The following is a 25,579-nucleotide window of genomic DNA, read 5'->3' as shown; positions in this document are numbered from 1 at the left end:
ATGCTGGTTTCATTCAGTCTGTTTATTTAATCCATCACACCAGGACACTGTTGGCTACAGGAGTGAACAAACAGCAGCTCACATTTAACTCTGAAGATAGTATAAATCTCTGAAGATAGTAAAAGCATAGCACAGGTTTTTTACACCAACACAAAAGAAAGACAAACAGAATGAGCCCCTTCAGCACTGTCACTGACTTCAGGAACATCAGTACATCTGTATATTATGATGTGAACCATAATTAAGTTTTTACAAGGTGCAGTTAAAACAGTCCAATTTTGACTTTTTCTTTTTTGCAGTTATTCAGGATACCACTCTCCAGAAGCTTCATGAGGTCCAGTTTGACCTGAAGGAGACAAGCAGACATGTTTATTTATTTAAAATTGTGCCCGATGTGGTTTTTCTACAAAAAATTACCTCTTTAATCTACTCATTCTCAATTAACACATTTAGAATCTATAAATATGCAAATGTGTTTACATTTTTTGAAACTGCTAGACACATATTGTCTCACTTCATTAAAATAAATAAACATAAATAAATAATCCATGGTCAGCTTTTAAGATAACAAATAGCATCTATGCATATACAGTAAATGCAAAGTAAAGCTCAAAAGCAGCAAAATAACATTAATGAAAACACATTTTGAGTGTACATATAAAATATTATCAAATACCATCAAACATCCTACTTTATTAAGTCAAATAGTGTCATTAGTCAAAACAAGCCTATTATCTTTACAGCCCAGCAGGGGGCAGTAGCTCACCTCAGGAATGTCTACCATCCTTCTGAGCTTCTGGTCCCTCCAGTTCCAGTCCAGAATCAGGTATCTCAGTGCCTGCAAGTTCAAACCCTCTGGCGAAAAATAATCAGTTTGCACAGATTAGATTGAATTTAAAAGCTTTGATGTTGTATGGGACTACTGTTCCACACCTACCTTTCTCAATAAGAGCACTGATCCTGGCAGGTGTCCCCACTCCGATGTGCGTGACACCTTTCTGCAGCAGTTTCACCTGCTCCTCTATCTGTACAGTCAAAAGACCCATGCAGAGATGAATGTTCTGGTAAAACTAGTCACTACACACAATCCACATGTATCATAATAAGTAGCTCCCATCTCTAATACCTTTATATGTTTTGCAAAAAGCTTCACTGCTTTGGCTTCACCCTTGAAGGTAGTCAGCTGCCTGGGACAGACACAAAACAAGGAGCTCTTGTAAATTTAATGAAAAAGCGAAAATGTACTGTGTCAATTACTTGATGACTTACTTGATGAGTTCAATGGTTCGAAGAGCAGAGCTACAGACGATGAGCAGAACTACTGAACTCTTTTCTGTATGTTGCTTTTGAACCTTTGCCCACTTGGGACAAACTATGAGTAACAGAAAAAAGAAAAAAGGTCTGTGTTTAGATAACGTATGACAGAAGAAGATTTATCCAAACTATGTTTTAGAAGTAGCACTCACCCTGTTTCAGATAAGAGGAGAGGCTATGTGTCAAGTCATTACTGGACAAGAAACAGGAGCCTGGGAGATTCAGGAGTGCAAACAATGACCTTGGTCAATCAGGAGATCGGCAGATATTGACTGAACGTTCGAGTTATTGGGAACCTGCCTTGACTCACCCTGCAATTTGAGCTCTTCCTGCTCAATCACAGAGCGCTTGTCTGAGAAGTACAGTGCAACCAGATTCTGCAGGTCAGCTGGGGAGCCTGGTTTTGGCTCGGAAGTGGCCAAGACATCTGTAATTGTCTTCTTCTTCTGGAAAACAAAATTTACTGATGTAATGTTCACAGACAAACCCCAATGCATTGATCAAGTCTACACAACATTTGTTGTCTCTTTTGGGAACAGCAGGTGTCACCACACTCACCTTCCTCTTTTTTTTGGGTTTGGTCGACTTTTCATCCTCAGTCTCTTTATTTTGAGGAATTATAAACTCTTTCTGTGAAAATAGCACATGCAAAAGCCACAATTCACATGAAGTAGATACAATTTCACTAATGTATTTTTAAGACCAAACAAAGAAATATGTTTCAGTAAATATGGTCTAATGTGAACATTGCAGTCAGTCAATGAAACTGTAATTCCTGTCTGGCTAATGTAACAGTCCTATGTTGATTAAACTGACTATATAGGAGTTCTTTTGTTTGTGATGTTTCAGAGTTCATTATTTATGCCCTTTTGTAAGGGTTAACATTCACTAGAATCTGAATTAAAATACCTGGTCATTCTTTTTCTTCTTCTTGACTTCAACCGTTTTCTCCGTTATCCTCTTCCTCTTCCCTGGTTGTGCCTTTGTTTTTTCTGTTGACTGTTTCTGTTGTTCCACCTCTTCCTCTGACCCAGAAACATCTGGGGGAAAAAAAAAAAAGAGGGAGAAATGTCCTTCACATATTTCGCATTATGGTGCTCACTTTCTGGGAGCAGTGCAAGGCAAGGAAACTGTTGGTCGAATAATTGAAACAATAACCCACAGAGTAAGTGACTATGAAAAGCATTGTGCCTGATATGTGGTGATATATCTAAAATGGTGTCACAAAACTGCTGACAAAATGGCAGCAAGCCACCAGCGCTGAAGGTTAAAACCAAAATTACTTATTAACACTAATACAATAATTTCAGCTGATTTCAAAGGCTAAACAGTCTAGTCTAATAGTGGGGTAACCATGCATACACACTGCCAAGTTGGAATAATGGGAGGTTCTTCTGTTTTCCCATTCTGCTGACTCACACAAATGACCTATTAAGCCTATGCAATGTCTAACACAATGACAAGCATTGGTTGAACAATGTTCTCTGATCTCTGTTGCTGCTCCAGGACAAGAATACTCCCAAAAGATCACCCCACATTGACTATTTAATGCCTAAGTCCAGGTTTTCTGCTTTCTTCTCTAATCTCGTGTCTCACAATCGATTTATCTGATCTTTATTATCACACCCATCTGTTGTTTCTTCTTCCTTGGGGCCATTACAGTCAAGGACCATATAGCAAAAAAGACAATCTAAAAGATGGATAGTCTCCCTCCGTCTCCCTCAGAGGTCATTTTCCTTCTATTATTCCACTGCCACACCCATTCTCCATTTCATTCCTCACTCCAAGACCTTCATCTTTATTTGTTACAGTCATCTCTCCAGGTTTACACTCCTTCTCCTGAAAGACAACCTTTAATATTGATGGGCCAAGCCAATTATTCACCACTCTCTCTCTCTTTCCCTTGCTCATCATTTCTTCTCACTCTGCACAGGAAAACTGAGGATACTCAGGTGGCTAAGGAAGAGAAGACAAGGAAGACAGAAGACTAATTACAGATGGAGGTCTTCATGCAAAAACACTGGAAATAAATGGACCAAAAGAAAGAAACGTCCAGTCCTATAATTGATTAGTGAGCAGTCCTGCCCTGCACAGGGTAAGTGTTGTTTTCCATATTGCTAGTGGTTTTGTTCATTTGAATCTGGCTTTGGGTTTGTTGTGTTTAATAGTAAAAAAAAGACTGCTTTAGAATAACAAGGTATTGCACTTAAGGTAGTATGAAAGAGATAAAAATGCCACCCAGTAAATTAACATTTTAGTGTAAGTGTCCATTAGTAGTATAGGATGGCTTAATCTCGTTTTGATCTGCAACACAAAATGCTTAGCTTGCAGGAACAAATAGAAGTTTCTTAGTAGCTTTCTAATGTGCACCATGTACACATGCAATTTATGAAGGCTACTTAGGTTGACAACACAAAAGGCAATCACCTTCTATTGCTGTGCTGTGTTTAATGAACTGTGAAATACAATAATAAAAATTGAAGTTAACCAAACCCAAGATGTGTAAAAGGTGCTGACAGGGGAATCATGTTGGTGTCAGGCTTTAAACACATTTCTAATCCCAGCAAATCTCTATCACAAAGACCTCCCAAACACACTGGTCAAGGAACCATTAAGCAACACTGCTGGTAAGTTCATGATTCATGGTTTACTGTATTTCATTTGCTGTTTTTTAAGGAACAGGGTATCAAATAAGGTGCATCCACAAATTTAATGCAGTGGAAGTACATATGATTGTACGGATATGCTTTTACAATTTACAATTGCAGGGGTGTAAGATGGCGGTACAGTAATGCCATAACACTTACCCATGAAATTGCTGTGGAGAGGACAATTAGCAGATGGCCATTACAGGGTCAGTTGGCCCAAAATTACAAGGTTTCTAAGCAGAGAGAAGGTAAAAGCAATTTAGCAGCACAGAGGTTGGTGGCACTGTGTCTGAAGACTGCTTCCTAACACTTTTGCCAATAAGAGTCAATAGTCCCATTATACACAAACCTAAAAATGCTTTTGACTTTGGTTTCTTTATGATCACCCTAAAAATGCAACCACTCACTTGGCTCGTCTTATCGCTCACATAAAGTGTGACATCTGTTCTCTGCCCGAGCTAAGCTATTACAAGGTCATTCAGAGATTAGGAGTCATAGATTGAAAATTAGCTGTGATTTCCTCCATCTTTGTAAATACTGTCCAAACATAACATTTATTAGGGAGGCTTGAAATTGTCATGGCCTGAGGCTCCTATTTATGTGAAGTCAATCAATCTGCTAATGCAAATCTTTAATTAGCAACTGACCTATCAAAGCCTAAATTGCAAGACACATACACAGTAACAAATTGATCACACACAAAATGAATATCTAATGACAAACAAACTGATCTGAGGATTATTGGGCTATCCTGATCAATAATTAGATTAGTAAATGTGGCTCTAATGCAGCTCTATAGAGCAGTAAAACATTCCAACATACCTGACTGACAAACTAAAGGGAAAAAAATAATTAAAATGTCTTAATGAGGTATTTGCTACCGCTGGTGCTAGAGCAGCTTCAATGCCCATAGTCAAAGTCTGCAAATGTACTGAAGAGATGAACATTATAATCTAAAGCATATTCCTTTGTATTATGTTTAATGATGGTAGTTGTCTGTTATATCAGAACAAATTCTAGCAAAGGTCTACTCAGTATAACCTGGTATTTGTTTACTGTGCCCCTTCACTCTACATAGACTAATGGCACTTAATGCAGAAGTCATGCATTCAGGCCTCAATTATCTTCTACTGAAACACAGCGAGGGATATGTATGACTAATCTGACTACATCACTTCCCCCCCCCACATCTCTCTAAACCTGCACTAATGAACACACAAAAGAACAGCTATGGCACTTATTTTTTTGAGTTAGAGTGTAACCTTCTAAAGTCAGGACTTCTGGAAAAATGCTTGCAGTCACTGAGGTAAAGCTATGTATTAGATTGTTAGTAAATCCCTCTGAACTGCACAGCTGCTTAGTTGTTAAAATGGATTGTGTTGCTTTGTTTCTAGATGTAAAAAACATTTGGAGCTGTTTAAAGTCACCTCTGACAGCATGCAAAAGTAATAAGTAATATTAATGACTATCTGGAGCTCTAGCCATTTTTAAACCAAGAACGCAAAGAAGAACCAGATGGATATATTTGTCAGGAATAAAAGGATGGTGAATGAACAGCGGTTATGACAAAAATGACAGGGAACAAAGCTAACTCTAAGCTAAGCTAAGTGTTACTTGAAAAGAGCCGATGTTGATCTATAAGAAGGTCAATATCTTCAGTGTTCTCTAACCCTTACTTCCCAACATCCTCGTTGCCAGAGTGCTCCAGATGGTGGAGATTGGAGAGGGGAGACAGTAAGGGCAATGAGCTTACAGCTCAGATAACCATAGATCAATGAAACATGCAGGGAAATGGAGCCGCCCAGCCATCTTTAATGGTTGATCAATAGAGATGACTGGTTTTAATGGATAGTTAATAGTGGTGAGTGGTAGATATAATGAAGATCTTCTGACGGGTTGAAGGAAACTGTTGATTGTTTCAGTCTCAGACACGACACTCACATTTGGTTATTAGTTTTTAAGAGTGATGTGTTCACTTATGTAAACTGGCACCGTGTCTACATGACTGCTTAAAACTGTGCCAGCCATGACCTCAGAAAAGCTCTTAATCACCGTGGCAGTTTACTCTATTAGTCTGATTAAAGATACCACTTTGGCCTGTACAGAGGGATAAGACAAACCAATTACATCTTTTATCCTCCGGCAACCTCAGCATGTCCCATTAAACATAGTCACCCCAACCCCCAGAGATATTGTATGACATTCAGTTGTTATATTGGTGCTTTTATAAAAACAATATAATGCATTCAATTAAATCAATTCAGCACGTATTTCAACAATCAACAACACATCTCAAGATATGCACTGTTGTCTGCCCTTGGGAGTGGTGGGGGTGGGTTAGAAGTGTGTGTAACAGATACTGGTTTTGGAGGCCCGCAGTTTCCACTAGAAGTCCCAATATGAGTATGTCTGACTGTTAAACAAATAGGTACTTTAGAGTGCACGCAAAAAATTTGCATGCAGGCTATGGTGGAATGACTTGGCTTACACCTCCGAGCTGTTTCATGTAACACATTGACTATGTATTTAATTACTTGATGCGGCACTAATCCAAGGACTTGCTAATGGCAAATCTTTTCAACAGGTTAATTGAAGTTGAAGCAAAGATTAGATAAAAGAAAAGAAAAGCTGGTAGCTGCTGTCTGACATTTCCAGCTCCTCTTAGTGTTTGTCAGTGACAGGACATGTGCAGAGGTACAGTATCACCAGTAGGAGGAGTACAGGATGCACAGTAAAGCCAACACTCTTTATCCAACTGAAGAATATATTCAATATTTTGGATTTACAAAGCACAACATGGTGTGAAACCACCATGGCAGGCGTGGTTTACTATGCACACACAAACTCAGACCTTATTAACTCACCAAATCTGGATAAGTAGATCAAATAGAGCCTTTCCTGGCTAACATTACGTAGTATGTTTATTCACAGGCAGAAACAACTATACACACACAGTCTGATGTGTATTACTGAGATTTTGGTTTTGAGACACAGTTCTGACCTTAAGTTCACCGAAGTAAAATTTAGTCTTTGATGTTCAAGAAAAATGTAGACTTTGGTACCTATTGCAATTCCTTCATAAGTGGTATTGCACGGGTGTAAGTATAGTAAAAATAGAAAGTAAATTTTTGCATGCATATCTTTGATGTATACAGTGTGTGTGTGTCTGTCTGTGTCTGTAAACGTCTTAGTCGATCCTCCTCTCTATTACGGTCAAAGTAACTATTTGGTTTATCAAATTATCTATGATCTGACCTCTAATGTTTGTCTCTGAGGAGCTCAGTCTCATTATCTTAAAAGAAAAGTTAAATGGACTTGTCGCAGTGACAGCCTTCATGTTCTGGTCTGTTGATTGACTCCTCTGTGTCATTTAATCCTCTAATTTATACTGGTACACTGACATCCTCGTGTTTGAGTCAAGCCAATCCTGCCTGGCAGACTGTGATAGGAGCTCCTGATGATGTTGCACAGGAGGTGCTAATCGGAGATACGGGGTTATGTAAATAACCCAAAGCTTTTAAGCTTTCACAAGGACCAAAACAATGAAACTCTTTTCTTACCTTGGTGGTATATTGCAACTTATGTAATGGGGGTAACTAATTCAGGCTGATAAACTTTAGCTTAAATAATTAGGCTTTTGGCATTACTCATCCTGTTAACATTACAGCTTTGTCTCTTGTCCCCTCTCTCTTTAATTTGGAGACCTAATCCTTATCTTTACATCTATTCCTCTCCTGCTTTTCTCTAAATGCCCCACTGGCAGGTATCACATAGATGATATTAGTAACACTGCTCTCTTTCTACGTTCTCTATCACCAATGGAAAACTTTGATGAAATACATATGGAATCTAGCGTCTGATATCAGAATAATGTTAAGGGGTTAAGTGTGTTTGTTTGAAAAACTCATGCCTGTGTACAAGCACATCCACAAACACTAGTGTACACAGAGCCAATGGTAAATGAACAAACGTTTTTGCCAGAGATGTCTTGCTGAACAAAAATGACTCCTAGGGGACACAGCTTACCTCAGAGCACAACAATTTAGACCATATTTCATTACATCACTGCCCACGAAATGGTTGTTGTTTTCCATTACACAGCTATTGTTAGGATTAGATTCACAAACCAGTTACGATAATAAAAAAAACAGTTATAAGAATTTTGCCATAAAAAGCAAATAACCAAGCACAGTTTTGAAAAGAAGACTAAAATCTATCCCATTCTACTTTATTACCTTATACTATCTTAAACTGTTTTGCTCACATCAGTAGTGTAAAAAAGATCACTTAAGGCCTGACAAGTGTGGTGCTTTAGAAAACATGCTTACTGCGTTTGCCATTTATGCCCATCAATCTCAACACCCTGTGAGCAGAATATTTCACAAATTGATTGAAAGTTGAACATTAACATCTGTCATTTACAAAAGCACTAAGAGAAGTGTCACTCTTTGTGGTCAGATGGATGGCTGTTTGTGTTACCTTTCCACAAGAGCTGTCTAGCACTTGACTGGAGTCCACCTGTGTTGAACTGCATGGGCTGGTTGTATATGGCACCTTTGCATAATGTAGTAGCTGCCAAAATTAAATCACTGTTAAAATTAAATCTCCAACAGAGGTGGCAGGCAAAGATCTAGATTATAAATGAAGCCTTAAAGAAACCTGTGAGATAAAAAAAAATGGCTTGGTGGGGTCAGCCGCTGCGCTCTCTCTTTTTAACAGTGTATAAAGCATTTAGCAGCATGTGCAGCCTAACCACACGCATAATCAGAAAATACAACAGCGGCATTGCTGGCGACAAGATAAATTTATGGGTTGGTCAACATCTTCCATTCTCTCTAGCTGGCTTGCTAACTGTATAATTTTTCCAGTTGTAACACTCTTACCAATAATGTCTGCTGTACCATGCTCCTGCCAAAACATACATCAGTCAAACAGAATGTGAATTACAAAGTATTGTGCCAACTTGACCCTTGAAATTAGAGGCCAAAGAGGGCTCCAGGGCACAGGCTGAGCCAGCCTCCATGACAGGTGGATATAAAGTGAATATGAGCTGTCTGTTGGGAATGAATAGCTAGAGTAGGGGTCTCAAAGTTAAATTATCTTGGGGCTACAGGCCAGGTTGTTTGCTCTTAGTGGGAGAAGAAATAGAAAAGAAAAAAAAAAAAGTGGTGTTTTTGTTCCTAACAATAAATTTCAACCACTGGATACACTCTGAAGCTGGGCAGTGTTCCTTTGCCTCTCCTCTCCCCCGCTGCTTAGTAAAGTAAGTGCTGGTTTGTGGTCTCTCAGAACTTTTAAAATGTGCTGTTCTTCCATGTCAGAAATCATAGGTAGACAAGTGGGTGGGTGATCAAATTATGGATTTCAGAAACTTGGCAAATACTTGGACACAGACATTAACAGACCAGACGTCATGCAGTTTACAAGAAGTATAACTAAACCCTTAAGGACAATTGATATTGTATTCCATCAGAAGAAAAGCTTTCTCCTTGCAGATGAGGTAGTAAGCAAAAATACAGAGCTGCAAAATGAAAGACACACACAAACAACCCAATGTTTTGTCCACTTCTACTGAAACAGTGCTGAACGCATTTTCTTCCCTGCATACCATCTGCAAAGCCTATTTTTTGAAGAACTCAATCCATATTGTCTACATTCATATCTGCCTGTTATAAGCTATCGCCTTCCTTGCTGATGGGAATACTGCTGCATCTCTTGCCATGTTATTATTACAAGCTATCAATTAGTGAACTAGCATGAAACCACTGATGCTAACAGAGAAGCCACTAGTGGTGAACAAGGCTCCTTTTATCAGTTTTTGTGACAGTGAACAAAGAGCAGTTTACTGTTCCAATGATCAAATTTTACTGTACTGTACTGTTAAGATGTCACCTGTGTCCAGATTTAATATTGAGAGAGGGTGTGGTGAGTGAGATAATGTTTAGTAAGTGTTAATAGTTTATTCTTAAGGCAGACGGTGCCCTTTCGACTAGACAGGAGGATGCAGGCATGTTGCCTTGGGTAGCGTTCACATAAATAAACAGAGGCAACCAGCCACATGTGCGACGGCCAACCTGCCTGCAAGCGCACAGTCCTCCGTGGGGCAACCCTGGCAACCATTATTAAGTCTGACTCTGGCTCTGAGCCTCAACTCAAGAGGTATTTTCACATGCCTGGCATTGTGTGGGAGTGTGCTTAGACATCAGTATGCATGTGCTCGTCTAGACACTGAGCACACGAAAGAAAGAACACAGTCTGAATCATGCCATCTGTGTGAGCATGTGTGAGAGAAAGAAAGGCAAGGTGGTCAGACCCCATCAACATCAGTCAACTGAAGGCCGAGGGCAAGGAAACAGCCACACGTGTCTTGGCTTGACTGCTCACATTAGCAGGACCACTGAATGGGCAGAGTAAAGAAATATACACACACTCATGTCCAAGAAAATCAGACTCGAGGCCACCAGAGAAAATATGTGCCAAAGATCACCAACTCACATCAGTTCTACTGCAAGTCTTCATGTTGATGTGTACAAACCCCAGGCTAAACTTATGTCAACTGACCAATGAAGGATCACTTTAGCCCAAACCACTGCCTTTTGTGGAATCTGGCCCTATAGACGAAGCATATCAAATGACTAGTACATATAACCAGCTTGTTCAGTCCATGTAATTAATTTACTGAGATTGGTCCAGTAGAAGTAGGGAGGACTAGATTTTGTAGTTATGATGTCTGAGTCCAATAAATCTAAATAGTTTTAAAGGGACCTTTAAAAAGGACCAAAGCTCTTCTCCAATTGTGTTATGAGCTTCTATCATCCTTTCACATCACTGCAAACAAGTGAAGCAAAGGAACACAGAGACAACGCAGGCTTCCTAAATGCTACTGAGTGGGTATCAAAAGCAAAGGAGAGACTTTTAAAAAACTGCATACTTTTTATTTTCACACAAGAGCAATAAAGATATCTCTATTCTGACACCATTTATTAAGTAAACCAGCACTGTAATAAGAATTCAATATCTCAAAGATGTTACTGATTACAATCTGAGCCAGCTGAAGGGTTTGCTTTGTGTTCTGTCTTTTTTTTTTTTTTTATTGCACAATGTTCGTCCTTTATGTACCAGCGTTCATCTTGTTTAGAGAGGTTCATGGCTGCTCTCAGGCCTTGGTGATAACAAGCAGATGCTGCTTGTCTGTATGTGTTTGTACAAGAGAAGGTACTGCAAGTGGGGAGAGAGAGCGAGAGAGAGCATGCGAAAGAGTCTGACTACATTTGTGTTCAGAAAGTTACCCAAGACAGGAAACCACACAGTCCTTTATTTAGTTATCTAAAGAAATCCAACCAACAACCAGGGAATAAGAGGCATTCCCAGCCTCTGTGTGAGCTTAGACTAGAGAAGCAGAGCCGAAGACCAGATAGATGACATCACCTTTCACTAATATAAACCTGCTTGCTTTTACTCTTTAAATACGGGTTCCAAACAGCAAATGGCAGAAAGCTGGCTAGCTAATACTGTTGAGTTAATGTGATAATACTTTAAAAAGACACATATATACACAAACACACTACACAGTCATATTTAGAGAAGTAATCAACTTCCTACTTCGTGGCACACTTTAATCCTTTTGTGATTGCTGTAAATGTGCTAAGACTGAGGCTATGAGATGACATAATCCTCACAGAAAGTAATGCCAGATACAGGCCTATCCCTTTCAGTAACACTGTTATGACAAGAGGCCTTCAGATTTTGGATTAGTCCAGAAAGGCTGAATAATAATCTGAATCAGCTGGTCCCTTATTAAAGCCACACAATAACTATTTGTAATGTAAAGATACAAAGTATGACCTTGCTTAACCTCTTCAACTGGAGTCACACCTTACACTTTGTCCCCATGTTCAGGTGTCACTCTCAATTGTTTGTCATTTTGGTATAAAGGTGCGCCAAAGAGCCAGAATTTAGAGCCTCTCTTCCACCACACCCCACCTTGCAAAAATCACTGTCCAGAGGTCTGATATGAGACACAAGAGGAACAGATGGGAGGGAAGACACACAAGAGAGGACATGTCCCATGATGATTTGTTGTTTCTGCTGAGTATTCTGGAGGGAGAACTACAGGTAGGATGAGCTTCCCCACTTTCACATATACATTCATTCTGTTGTTGATCCTTGCGCATGTAAAAACTAAAGTGAGACTATTACCTGTAACAGCTACCTCAATATATTTAAGGTAAAGCAATGTTTCTACTGCAATGCTTGTCACACTAGGCCAGAGATGAGGTAATTGCAGTGTTGAAATCAGAGAAGACAGATTCAGCTCGACTGGGGGTTCACTATGGTTTGAGCGGACCGGAGAATGTGCTCCGTGCCCTGCAGAGAGACTCCCTCTGGGCCCAGCAGGACCACCTGCAGGATGTCTATGAGAAACCAATTGCTGAGGTACCAACAGCCAATAGTAAGACACCAAACACCATATGGAGTGGATAATCAAATTTAATGAGATGAATGCATTACTGTCTGACAAAAGAGCATCTATCGCTGCCGCATCATTGCACACATTTGTTATTTTGCACTGCAGGTGTTACATGTACTGATCTATTTTTCAGCAATGATAATGCATCTGTCAACTAACGTGCTGCTTCATCTCATTTTGTACAAATCTACACACCTCACTGTCCACAAATTTTGTAAGGATAATTTCCTAAGAACATAATATCAAAAAAAGTGAGGTGAAGGTCTTAACAATATAGCAGAAAATTACCCAAATTCTCTACATGGCTCATATGGAAAATATGCTTTCTGTAAATTATATTTAAGTAAAATTATTCTTTATCATTACAGCTGGTAATGAGACACACAGAAATGTAAGCCTGGCATTGGGCCATTATTATTATTGTAAGAGCTTGACTTGCCACATCTACATATGATGTACCTTGGGCAGCCATTCCACTAGTCAAGGTACACTAACATTGTCTTAACAGCCCACTGTTTTGTTTTCCCTTTTCCTTAGGTAAAACACCTGGTGGAGGCCCAGAAACATGCATCCAAACATATGCTGGAGCAGCTTCTAGAGGTATCGTGCTCTCACAAGCGTGCCCTACGCAGGCTGGAGGAGCAAGAGAGGAGCCACAGGGCTTTTGTCCATAAGAGCAACTGCCTTACCACTCTGCTGGAGCAGGACAGAGACAGGTTGGTGTGCCAAACCCTACACACTCTTTTGAATGCCTAAGAAAAGACAACATTGATATTTTATTGCTCCCACTAAATTGGTAGGCTGAGCTTAAGCTAAACTTATAGAAATATCCACCCATGCCTTTCAGAATCCCTCCTAATGTAAAAAAGATGAGGATTTACAGCTAGGATAGAAGAAGCTAAGGGATTAAAGTATTTCAGCACACTGGGACAAGCCAGATCTGAGCTCTGTGATGTACACTTGTGCAGGCTAAGATTCTTTTAGTCTATGTTGGTCTATAATGCTCTTCACGGCTGAGTGAGAGAGAAAAAATACTATTGGCTGCTGCATTTCTACCAGACAGGGTATGCGACCTCAAGACTGTACTTAGAGTAACTCCACTCAGACACAGTCCATTACATTCTGGACTTGGTTAGACCTTGTGGCCAGGCTGGCTCTGTTCACTCTCCCTTGTAAACACATAAACATGCTCTCACATGCAATTACATGTACAGTCCAAATTGGCACCCTTCAACAATACCACAAGGCACAGGATGAAGCCTTCTGCTAAACTAAGTAAATGGGATGAGGGTTTGCTGGTGGGTAGAAAGAGTCCTTTCCCAAATACAGAGCAGATTTAGATGTGGCCTATGTGTATAACTAGGTCTAACATGAAGGTTATTGGTTCTCCTATACAATTAGAGGCTTACAACAGGGATGTTGTGTCAAAGTCCCCCAGTTGTCTCGGTTCATGTACCACCAGTCCACTCTGTAATCTTGTTGTGTAGAGACTGGACTCACACTGGGCATGCAGCCCTGGGAGGAGACTAGTTGTCTGCATCCGTGTGTCAAAGTAAAAATGCTTTACTGATCTACCACAGGCAAACACGCAATTAAAGCCCTGAAATAGTTATGCCAGCAGAGTGATTAAGTTTACTAGAACACTGTCTATTCAAATACAATGTGGAAACCCTAAACATGCAAACATAAAGGCTTTGTGGTTCATCTTGGCCTAATGATGATTAATACATGAGTAGACAGCATGTCTGTGGTGTGGTGTGAACCCTGTGTGGCTCTTACATTCCTGACCGCTTGAGCGCAGAAGATTTTCATCCCTGCCTGCCCTCTTCTATGAATTTCCTTTAAGGACATTTCTAAAACATCACATCTGAATTTATCACATAACCTCAAGCGTAGGCTGTGACACTGAAAGAACTGATGAGTTGACTGACAAAAAAATGATCAGAACCCATCTTGATAAATTGGTTCACTCCAATCTAAAGCAAACATTATCTAATATTCACTTCTACATTTTGAGGGATTCGCTGTATTTCCTTGTCTTATACTAAAAATGAATATCTTTGAATGTTGGATTGCTAGCCGTTAACATTTTGGGTTCTATATTGTTTTACAAACATTTTTACTATTTTCTGAGATTTTATACATCAGTTATTTGAGAAAATAAATGGCAGAATGACTGATCTGATAAATAAACGTTCATTGCAGCTCTAATCTTATCCCTAAAACTGAATAAATGACCTCATCCCCATTGCACACGCATCAATACACATAGCAATGCTCTCTGGCCCGTATATATTTATATTTTTTCTGGGGCGTGCTTGTGTTAAAAAAAAAAGAAAAAAAAAAGCTTATAATCCATTCTTTTACTTTTGCCAAATGCACTTCATTGAGCTTGGTGAGAATAGGTTTGAGCTGAGTAATTTCTTACAGCTATCAACAGGGTTAACCACACAGGGCACATGGTGATATCCATGTCTCTTTCATCTCTCTTTCCATACTGTTCTTCTAACATTTTGCTCTGCAGTAGCCTAAATATTTAACTGAAAGAATTTCCCCTCCTACTCCAAATCCTCTTCAACTATTTTTCAATCTACTTCCATGTTTCTTTTCAAAGCATATGCTTTGAGGCAGTAGAAACACTCAGCCTGGCTTAAAATCGACACCACTCTGACTTTTTCATTTCCCTGAAAAAGTAGCTTCACAAGGTGCCATGTGCAGAACAGATGACCTGTTTTAACTGTGAACTCTATGGTAAATTCTAGTAAAGGCACATAATCTCTTTATGCCATGGTATGATCCCTGTTGCGTGTTAAAGGATGATTACATCTTCACATCACAATGCAGCAATCTGCTTCTTCCAACCTCAGCTATCTGAACATATTCTAAGCCTGTGTGTTTCCTATGGTCTGTCACTGGGTTGACAGCATCTCAGCATTAACTGCACACACATGTTCAACACACAAAAGACATCTATGCTCTCATCTGTCCACATAAATTCTGAATCACAAACACTTCACAGACTCTGCCATGCACCCGCAAACCACTTTTAAAATCAATCATGTTTTCACTCCCTCACTGATGTTTCCTTCTCATCAATAAGTGGCTTTGATACAAAAAAGGAATGCTACACTAACTGTTCTGTTAGGCTGTACTTTAACATGTTAATGCTTTGCCTCTGTGTTTAAAATGACATCTCACTAAAGTGTGAACCTGCAATGGTGCAAAAGGAAAGGACAAGAAGTCATATAAGTTAGTAGGATTTCTCTTATGGTGACCACAAACATCTGTAAAAAAAAAAAAAAAAAAAAAAAAAAAGAAGTTAAACTGCCTGTGCCATAGCGGAAACTCACAGCTGTTCTGTCCATCCCTCACACTCACACATCTGCCTCCTCAGCCAATAATGTGTCACTAGAAGATCTCCATAAATTACCATAGGAGTCTGGCACTTCAGAGCAGAGCTGCTGGGGTGATCGTAAGCTGTTGGGCCCATTTTTTGCTATACTGAAATAATGAGGTCAGTATAGTCTTTCCTTCAATCTTATTAAATGTGCTGATAAATGAAGAGAAGAAAGCCAGGACAGAGTGTGACCAGCTGCTTTTCTTTTCGCATCATCAGTATGCCTTTTCTATGACCCAGAGTTGAGTACAGCTAGAGGATTTATCAAAGACAGCAGCTAAGAAAAAAAAAAAAAAAAAAAACCTGTCTTTAAATTACACTGTTTGCTGTATATAGAGGGTACAACAGAGAAGGGAGTGCTCCTCTTATATATGGGGAATATTACATATTAGCAATGTTTGAGGGCTTTCTTGGAAATGCTTTTGAGGGATTGGATCATGCTTGTAATTGAGGGCAAGTGATACAAATACCAGCCCCTCCTCTAAGGAAAACAGGACCTCGGGTGGGGAAATGGTTATTCTGGGAGAGATTCCAAGGAATAAGGAGGACACGGACAGACGGACGGACGGACGGACACACACACACACACACACACACACACACACACACACACACACACACATATGAATTGTTTGTGCTGCATTATTTAACGTATTGTCACTAGACCATAGCATCAGATGGTTAAATGCTGCAGAGTATAAACAAATACACAGTTGTCTACATTCAGCTAAAACTCATACAGCCTAATACAAAAGGCCTACATTCATAAAGGTTACAATGTATGTGAATCGGGGAGTCATATTAAAAACAGCACTCAGTGTAATAGAATAAAACTCATAATTGCCGTAACAAATGAAAAACAAAGCAAGATGTAATGTTATCAACCACAGTAATCTCCGACTACGAAACCGGCAGCCAACATTATGCTGAATCAGTTAATGAATCTGGAGACAGAATGCCAACAAGCTGCAGAGTACAGGCCTTACATCATTAACTTACATAAGTGGCACGTACAGCAATGTTATATAGAAAAACTTGGGAACATAAAAGTGAGCTATAAGTGTGTCTTTTAGGCTGTTCTTAAAATTTGTACGTGATGATAACATTACTCAGGGGAACTACTACTAAATGGGTTTGCTTGACAGCAAGAAATACAGCATGTGGTATATTTTTACCAGTGAAAGCTGAAACTAGGAGCCATAGTGCTCTCAGAGGGAAAAATGTGTCACACACAGACCTATATACATTATACTATATTTGTTTATTTCCTATAGCGCTGGTAGTACTATTATCTAGAAAGCCAAAATATTTATTCTCCATTATGACTTTTATCATTCTTATTGTAGCAAATAAACTAGCACTGAAAATAATGCTGATAATATCCTTTATCCCTCCCAGCTCTATTTGAATCATGTAACACCACAGAGGAACATGGGAACATAGAAAAAAAACTGCTCAACTGAAAAGAAAGGTAAAACTTGCAGTTGTAAAAGTAAAAACAGGACGGAGAAGGACAAAATAAGAGAAAGAGTATAAGGAGAGAGGGGTGTGGGTAATGGAAAGAGAAAAGAGACATATGGATGTAATTGAGGGTCAATGAACTGATGATGTCATCTCCCAGTCAGGTTATCAAGCCCCAGGCAAAGCAGCTAACAACTCCCAAAACATGTCTTTTTATAAAACATATGAGAACACGACACACAAACATGTAATCCAGTTTGCACGCTTCTAGATGAGCTACAGTTCCTGGGACCTGCTAAAAGGTTTTGTACTTATTAGAGCAAAGTTAACATGTTTGCTCAGGTTATTCTTTTAAACTGCGAGTGTTAGGCTTTTGAGCTTCAATTGTGATTGAAGTTTCTTTGCACACAGACACACACAAATACATTCTGTCCTTCCCATTAGCCTGTTTGGCATGGTTACACAATGACCTCATGTGGAATGGGCCGAACTCCAGTAAAAGCGCGCACACACACACAGAGCAGCAGAGCCTGCACAGTCCCATATAAGGACTTGTTGATGATGTAATGGGCGCCACTGAGTGCAAGTGAGACTCCGTGTGCAGAGACCTTCTCATAATGTTTGGTTTTCTGGATGGAATGTCCACATCACTGGGATCTCCGGGAAAGGGAGAGGTGAAAAACTAGAGGCAATTTATTCTCTGAGAATTTTAAAAGGACAGAAGCCAACAGCACAGAACAGGTAGGAACAACTACAAAACTTGTGAACTGCAGAAAGATACATGCATTTCAGAACATTTGTCACTTCAAAAGAAACTTTCTTTGTAACTGCAATGTGAGCTGTTATGGACAAAGTAACTGCTGCGTAGCTCTGCATAGATTAGATAGTTTTACAATGCCAAATTCCTGTCAAACAACCAAAGAACATTTAAAAAATGTAGCCAAAACGTTAACCTCACTTTGAAATGTTTAAGGTATTTAAATAGCTTATAACTCTGCAATTCTGTTCTTTTTAAAGAAACATAATTAACAAGCCTCACACCTAAAAGTGAGACTACAGAAAAGAGATCTTAATTTTTAAGTGGTGTAGCCTACCAATCTATATTACAATAGTATAACTCCAATCGTCAGACCTGCCATCTGTTCCATTCAGAACATCACATCTTTGCTAATTTAGTCCAGAGATAGATAGGCTGACATGTACCTCATTAAAAAGTATACATTTTAGATTTTCAGATCCTGCTCACTATCTACTATGCATAGTCTCATATTCTACACTTAACTTCAGATGCACAACTTCCCACATAGTACTAATTGTAGTACAAAAAAAAAAAACAAAACACTGGGAAGATGGAAACAGGAAAGCAATCCAATTATGTATCTACATATTTTTGCACATAAAAACGAGCACTCTGGATACCTTGGGTATGCAACACTCATAACAAATGGTCCTTAAACACATGAGGTGAAATGACATGTATTAAAGGCATTTCTACATTGCTGGGATGCATTAGCTGAGGAGCCACAGCATTTTGGTAAATGTAGACAGCCTGTCCTTACTTATGGAACAGGTGGAAATCCTGTCTCTTTGCTGGAAATGGGACAGCATTTAAGGTGCACAGAAGGAGGGTGATTGGGTGCAGTGTTGAGCGTACTCAAGGGTATAGGAACTTCTTAATTAACAAACACTCCCTGCCAAGGGACCATCTGCCATGCTAGTCAAAACATCCTACAGAACTCATGCCGCCTAGTGGGAGAACAACAAGGAAATACACAGACATATCTATATGACTTAAGAGTTTTGAAATAGGGCCACAAACAACAAGGCATGTACACACACACACACACACACACACACACAGACACACACAGATAGATATTCAAAAGAGAAGATGAGGAGAAAACTGAAAATTATGTGTTGTAGCCAAGATGGTGATATTAACACTAAAAAGTTACTCAAATGAAAGTAAATGGTAAAGCATTGTTTGACATCTGCTTCATTTGTTTTCAGACTCAAGCTCCTGATTGTTAAGGAGAGAGAATACCAGGATATAAAGGAGGAGAAAAATGAAAAAGAAGTATCAACTCTAAAAGAGGAGCTGACCAAGCTAAAGGCTTTTGCAGTTCTGGTTGTAAAGGAGCAAGAGTGTTTGAGTGAACTGCTGGAGGAGCAGAGGCATCGTGTCAAAGAACTGACCGCCATCACTGACCACATCAAGCAGGAGGTTGGCCCTGCTTTCTCAAGTGCAGAGGAGGAGGAGCTCAAATCCCTGCATCTGAAGGTGGAGCACTGTAGCCAAGTTTCCATCTTTAACCAAAGCCAGAACACCATGACAGCCCCAGGCCTGCTGTCAGAGGTGGAGATACTGAGGAGAAGGGTGGTGGAAATGGAGGGGAAGGATGAGGAGCTGATACGCATGGGGGACCAGTGTCGAGACCTGGACCGCAGACTACAGAGAGAGACCAGTCAATGCCGTAGCCTGAAAGTTGAGGTCGATAAACTCAACGGCCGGATCAGTGAATTGGACAGAATAGAGGAGGCTTTAGGCAAGAGCAAACAGGACTGTAGCATTCTAAAGGGCAGCTTGGAGCGAGAGAGAGAGGTTAGCAAGATGCTGTCAGTTGAGTTTGACACTTTAAAAATTAGGGTGCAAGAACTAGAAGTTGCTGAAGGTCAACTGGAAAAGAGTGAGGCGACAATTAAGCAGGATCTGGCCAAGCTGAGGTCATTGACTGTAGCTTTGGTGGAGGACAGAAAGACCATGGCAGAGAGGCTCCGGCAGGCTGAGGAAAAACTCAATAGAAAGGAGGGCAAACGAAATGAGCAAAGCAATTTGGCAACAATGTCAGAAAGACTGAGAGAGGAGAAGCAGCAGGCACTGAGCTCACAAGCAGATTTGGAGGAAAGGATTAAAGACATAGCAAAAGAAAAGGATGGCCTCCAAGACAGACTGAAAACAGAGGAGGGGAAGAACAGAGAGCTACAGAGTAAACTAGCCATAATGAAGAAAAGGTTACAGGTATTGGAGAACAGGAAAGAGAAAGAGGAAAAGTACACACACAGCTGTGTTACAAACAACACTAACCGTCAGTGCCAAGCAGAGGACAACAAAATGAAAGAACTGACCCAGGAGTTGGACAGGTTACGAAAGAGACTCCAGGACAAGGAAGTGTTGGAAGGAGAATTGCTGAAGGTGGAGGAGGACTTTGAGTGCCTGGAAAGAAGGTTTAAGGATGAACAGAGGAGGTCCCAGGCTCTAACAGAAGAACTAGAGATAGCAAAGAGGGAACTCTCCAGGTACGAGCAGGCAGAAAAGCAGGAGGTCAACCAGGAACACCTTCTCCTTTGCCGTCTTCAGAAGGAGCAGGTTAAATCCAGACTCTTAGCCAGAGAAGTAGATACCCTGAAGGAGAAACTCAAGAAGCTGATGGGGACGGAGGAATCTATCTGCAGGGTGCAGACAGACCATTCTTCACTGCAGAGGAAACTTACACAACAAGAAGCTAGGAACAGAGAGCTGGCCAGAGAAATGAAAGACCTGAGCAGCGAGTTAGACAGATATCGACAAATCAAGAGTCACACACCTGGTGTTAACAGACCACGCTTTTCAGACCACCGTCAGACCACTAAAGAGGTACAAACTGAGACAGCAGACAGCCTGCTTCCTGACTGTAACACACACAATGAGAACCTAGATGAAGAAAATAATGGTGAGGACCCAAACCACAATGCAGAAGTCATAAACAGAAGAAGCTCTCTGGTCAACAATCTGAACAGCCTGAACAGTGCAAACAACATAAACCAGTACAGCAGCCGTTCAGGCAAGGGCATTGATATGCACCAGGCACTTAATGGAGAGGTGATGATGTTAACACACACACCAGGGCAACCTTTGCACATCAAGGTAACACCAAATCATATGCTCAACACAGCGATGCTTGAGATCAGCAGCCCCACTGGAGAAACAGCCACATCCTACAACAGCACGGCTGTTGTCCCAACAAGTGGCGCTTCACCAAAACAGAGAATTACCATCATCCAGAACACAAGTGTTGGTGCAGTTAAGAGCCCGCCTTCAAGCCCTGAACGTACTATCTCCCCACTTAATGGAACACCCATCACTCAGATATTAAGTCCAAATTCATCACGCTCTGTGACACCTGACCACAACACCTCACCCATTCAGATTGTAACAGTCAGGACCTGTTCCCCAGAGCCACCAGAGACCACTGGTCAGGCGGTCTACTGCAAGACTCCAGAGCGGTCAAACAGCTGGCAAAATCAGAAGTCCAACAGCACCAACTCAAGTCCCAGTATCATCACCACAGAGGATAATAAGATTCATATCCACCTGGGAAGTCCATACATCCACTCGCTGAACAATATGACCCAGAGCATCCCACAACCTGTTGGACCTTACTATCTCCGACATGAGCAACGAACTCAAGTACTTGCCAATGGTTGTCATTTAAAAGGTGTTGGCAAGATTACAAGTAGCATCACTATATCCCCTGCTACCTCTCCAGCCTCACACTCGAATATTACAGTAAGTGGGCTTTGTGATTAGTTGAAAACACAGACATGTATATTCTGAAGATACAGTACTGTGTTCTCAGTGACATTCCTAGACTAGATAACTATGACTGCATACTTACTCTTATGAGAATTTGTTTTGTTTTGGTATAAGTGGTCACAATAAATGCTTGGTGGCGTTTGTCCTACGACAGCCTATGTAAAACCTGCTTGATGTAATTAGTGGGTCCCTAGGTTTACTGTCATCAACAGCCTGACTGTATGAAGTGTCTGGTGCTTATATTAGTGTTAAATAAGATACTATCAGAACCAAATGTGTGTGCTTTTTTTCTGTTTCATTAATATTATCTTCTGTTCATTAAAATTGCTGTGTCCTGAGTTTACTTACAGAAGTGTGTTGTGTTGTTTTTATTTATTCACCTTCAATACTTTTATGACAGATTTGGCATCAGCAGAGCTGCAGGATGTTAGAACGTACATAAAACAGTAAAAGGCTGGTTTTATGTTTTTCTTTTTAACCTCCTCTACATGGCAAAACACAACAAATCAGATAGTTCCAAAACATGCTAGAATCTTATCTTAATTGAAAGGTTGAGTCATTTACTATCTCAACCACACCTCACAAAATTCAAAATTCCTCACAACTTTGTGTGCGTGAGAAAAAAACTGAGCTCAACTTATCTTGCTGACTGCAATAAAACCTGGAACACTTAGCAGTGGTGAGAATGTTCAGGCGTTAGGGACTACAAAGAGCCTTTGCTATTTAAGTAGAAATTACAAGCTTAAATTCAAATGATCATGTGCAATTGACAACTGAAATACTTTTCAACTTTTGTATGAAACCAAGATATTTCCTCAGCTTTTTCACACTTATTGCAAAACTGGTCAAAGAAAGAGCAGCAAATGCTATGCAATTTGCAGTCCATTTTAGAAACAAGAATAGTTTCTCAACCTTCAAATAAACACACAAAATTAAAAAAAAAAGAAATTCACACACATGAGGACATACATGGACAATGTATGGTTACACAGAGTGGCAGAAATAAACATCCTAAGGCACTATTCAGTTTGTAAATAAGCTTTAATAACAAACTTAAAATTATCTGCTTTTAAGGGATGTGATGAATTGTCACCTAAATAAGAACTTAGCTGGCACTTTTGGAGGGTACCATCAAACCTTCTGTGGTAGGAGAAACTGACACAGAGCCTACATAGCAGATACATGATGACAAACATGGAAAAACATTAATTCCCCTGACATCACCAACTGGCAAGGTGGAGGCCAGATGAGCTATTTGATGACAGTTTGGGACAGACTGTGGCAGGGCAGAGTTTCTCATGAGAATCTTTATCATTAGTGTAAGCATTTTGCCACAAGACACATCAACATAAAAGTCACAATGCCTCTACAAATCTCTACTTCATTTTTAAGATTTCAAAGTCAATCCTTTGCTCTGTCTAACAGACTTCAGCTCTGTTTCTGTCTTGTCAGTTTTCAGTCAGCCTTAAAGGCTTTTATGTCAAGCGTTTCTGTGATATAAATACAAGTAAGGACAGTATGTCAGTCAGGGTAAAAGGAGCAGCCTAGAAAAAGAAACAACTGTGCACATCTCTCAACATAAGAAGTACATGGATTTATACATGTGATCACATAAAGGTTTAAGTCTTACATGCTATGATAAATATATTAAGATTCACATTTTCTACACGTTGCGTTTACATTCTTACAAAAATGCCAATCTAAACAAATAAGTGCGTGCTCACATTGATTATGTTTGTGTTCATCTGTGTGTATTCCCAGTCTACTGGCATTTTCCATAATGATGCAATACCCATGCTGGGTCAAGCATGCCATACCAGGCCTATGGAAAAAAAGCCACATGCTGCTCTTTCAAAAGCACTATAGTTCTACATTTTGCACAAAAAACACAAATGATTCAACAAAAATAAATCTGCACAAGTGTATATCCAGTAAAGGCTGACTAACAGAGTTATGCTTCTCTGGGGTCACTACAGAAGCCTGATTTAGCAAGGATTCCCAAGACTAATGCATACAGCACGAACAAAAAAGCAACAGAAGTCTTGATACAGGACAGAAAAAAACTTCCACAGTGCACACTGGGAAAACACCAAACTCAGAACAAACTCAGAATGTCCAACTTGCCTGCAAACAATATTTAGCACTGCAGCTAGATGTTACAGGAGAACAACTTTCATGTTGAAAATGTGAAAAGGAAAAAAAAAAATTGTGATTCTTATTTATAAAATGTATAGTGATTATCAGAAGGACACTGCAAGATAAACAGGAACAAGCACTAGTAAGTGATCCGTTGATGTCCCTTGTATTTATAATGCAAAAAGGAAAGTCAAGGCAAAAAGTGCACTGTAGTAAAAATTTTAATAGCACTGAACTGAAATGTATTAGGCAACAAAAGCAAACTACTGATGGTAAACCACCAACAAAAATATCTTCAAGGCTTATTACTTAGGATAAAGGATAAATGGCTTACCATCCATTTATTTAAGAAGTAATATGTGCAAAACAACCATAACTTATTTAAATAAAACTACAACTGAGGCCTGGTCAGGCATCATAAACTGCTCCACGGTGGAGTTTGGTTGAAAAACAAGTCTGAAATATTATAACAATTACAGTTGTATGAAAAAATTTTGTGATGCAGAAAACAGACATTAAGACCAAAACCAAGACCATCTCTTAAATGTAATGGACTTTTACTTTTTTAATCCAGCAATGGAAAGAAAAAAAAAATCAACAGTGTTGCATATTCAAAGGTTGATCATACTACAAAATGAAACTATTAGGTCTAATAAAGAGTGAAAGAATAAAAAATACTAATTAATACTCACATTCCCTTTACCAGAGCGTCTTTTTATACCGTATATAAACAAACAGAAGAGCCGAGCCAGCTTAAATGTGTGTTTGTGTCACAGACTGAATATGAGAGCTTGTATGGTTAAACAGGTAAGAGAAAACAAAGAGAACGAGTATGAACGGGCTAAATATAAACGCTGCATTTTATTAACACCTTAATTCACATTGTGCTCGGCACTATTTTGTCCTACACAGCACATCGGGCCAATGAAATAAGCCCTAAAATACGTGACTGCCCTCTATTGGTATGCAGAGTGCATGAAACTATGCAAGAAACACCCGAGGAAAACTTTCTCTGTGGATGTTGTAGATGAAGATGATGGTTCACAGCAGAGTGAACATATAGACACTAAAATGTAAAAGGGAGCTAACTAACTGTTAGCACTTACATTCAATGAAAGCTAATGGGTAAAGATAGGACACACGTTACCGTAATTACCTTCTGCGGTAACGCAAACACAAGCCACATGCATACACGTGTTTATACACTGCCAATGCTAACTTTCCCTGCCCTAACACATAAGATGTAAGCTATTTAAAAAGACCGAGCGGTAGTTTGTGTTTTATAGTTCTTGCCATGGTGTGTTGTTAACAGAGTGCAGCTAAAGTTTGACTGCAACACATTGCGGCTAGTTAGCTAGCGTTAGCTTACAGCTAGCAATAATAAACCGGCGTTATGGCAACGGCTACATGCTAACGTTACGACTCAGAAACCAAGATTCAAAAGCACAAGCCAACAAAAAATATCAGAGTGCAGAAAATACCTAATTTACCCTGGTGTTCCCACCACTCGTCACCCAGGTCGTCTCCCATGCTCCCCCAGCGCTGCTCGGCCCAATCCAAATGTGCCGCTGAGAGACGGT

At 39.8% G+C, this 25,579-nt stretch overlaps 2 protein-coding genes across 5 annotated transcripts; one reads left to right on the top strand and one right to left on the bottom strand.

The window, feature by feature from the left end:
• Positions 1-3: 3 nt before the first annotated feature.
• On the bottom strand, positions 4-25,579 carry cmss1 (cms1 ribosomal small subunit homolog). Of its 4 annotated transcripts, none has more exons than XM_026295545.1 (10): positions 25,481-25,579; positions 2,224-2,354; positions 1,873-1,944; positions 1,625-1,757; positions 1,467-1,526; positions 1,270-1,372; positions 1,127-1,187; positions 938-1,025; positions 767-855; positions 4-346 (listed from the first exon to the last, which is right to left on the bottom strand). In XM_026295545.1, the coding sequence occupies exons 1-10, from the start codon at positions 25,527-25,529 to the stop codon at positions 263-265; spliced, it is 870 nt and encodes a 289-aa protein (XP_026151330.1). In that variant the 5' UTR covers positions 25,530-25,579; the 3' UTR covers positions 4-262. The 4 variants fall into 4 exon arrangements, with proteins under 4 accessions (XP_026151330.1, XP_026151329.1, XP_026151331.1 ...); XM_026295544.1 differs by having other exon boundaries at positions 5-346; positions 1,625-1,760; XM_026295546.1 differs by having other exon boundaries at positions 5-346; positions 1,625-1,760; positions 25,490-25,529.
• Positions 17,878-22,206, top strand: LOC113123450 (filamin A-interacting protein 1-like). Its single transcript, XM_026295538.1, has 2 exons — positions 17,878-18,031; positions 19,301-22,206. Exon 2 carries the CDS (start codon positions 19,620-19,622, stop codon positions 21,855-21,857), a length of 2,238 nt encoding a protein of 745 aa, XP_026151323.1. The 5' UTR covers positions 17,878-18,031; positions 19,301-19,619; the 3' UTR covers positions 21,858-22,206.

This window comes from Mastacembelus armatus, chromosome 21 (assembly GCF_900324485.2).
Source record: "Mastacembelus armatus chromosome 21, fMasArm1.2, whole genome shotgun sequence".
NCBI lineage: Eukaryota > Metazoa > Chordata > Actinopteri > Synbranchiformes > Mastacembelidae > Mastacembelus > Mastacembelus armatus.
The sequence above is the reverse complement of the archived record's forward strand: the minus strand, read 5'-3'. Positions and strand labels throughout refer to the sequence as shown.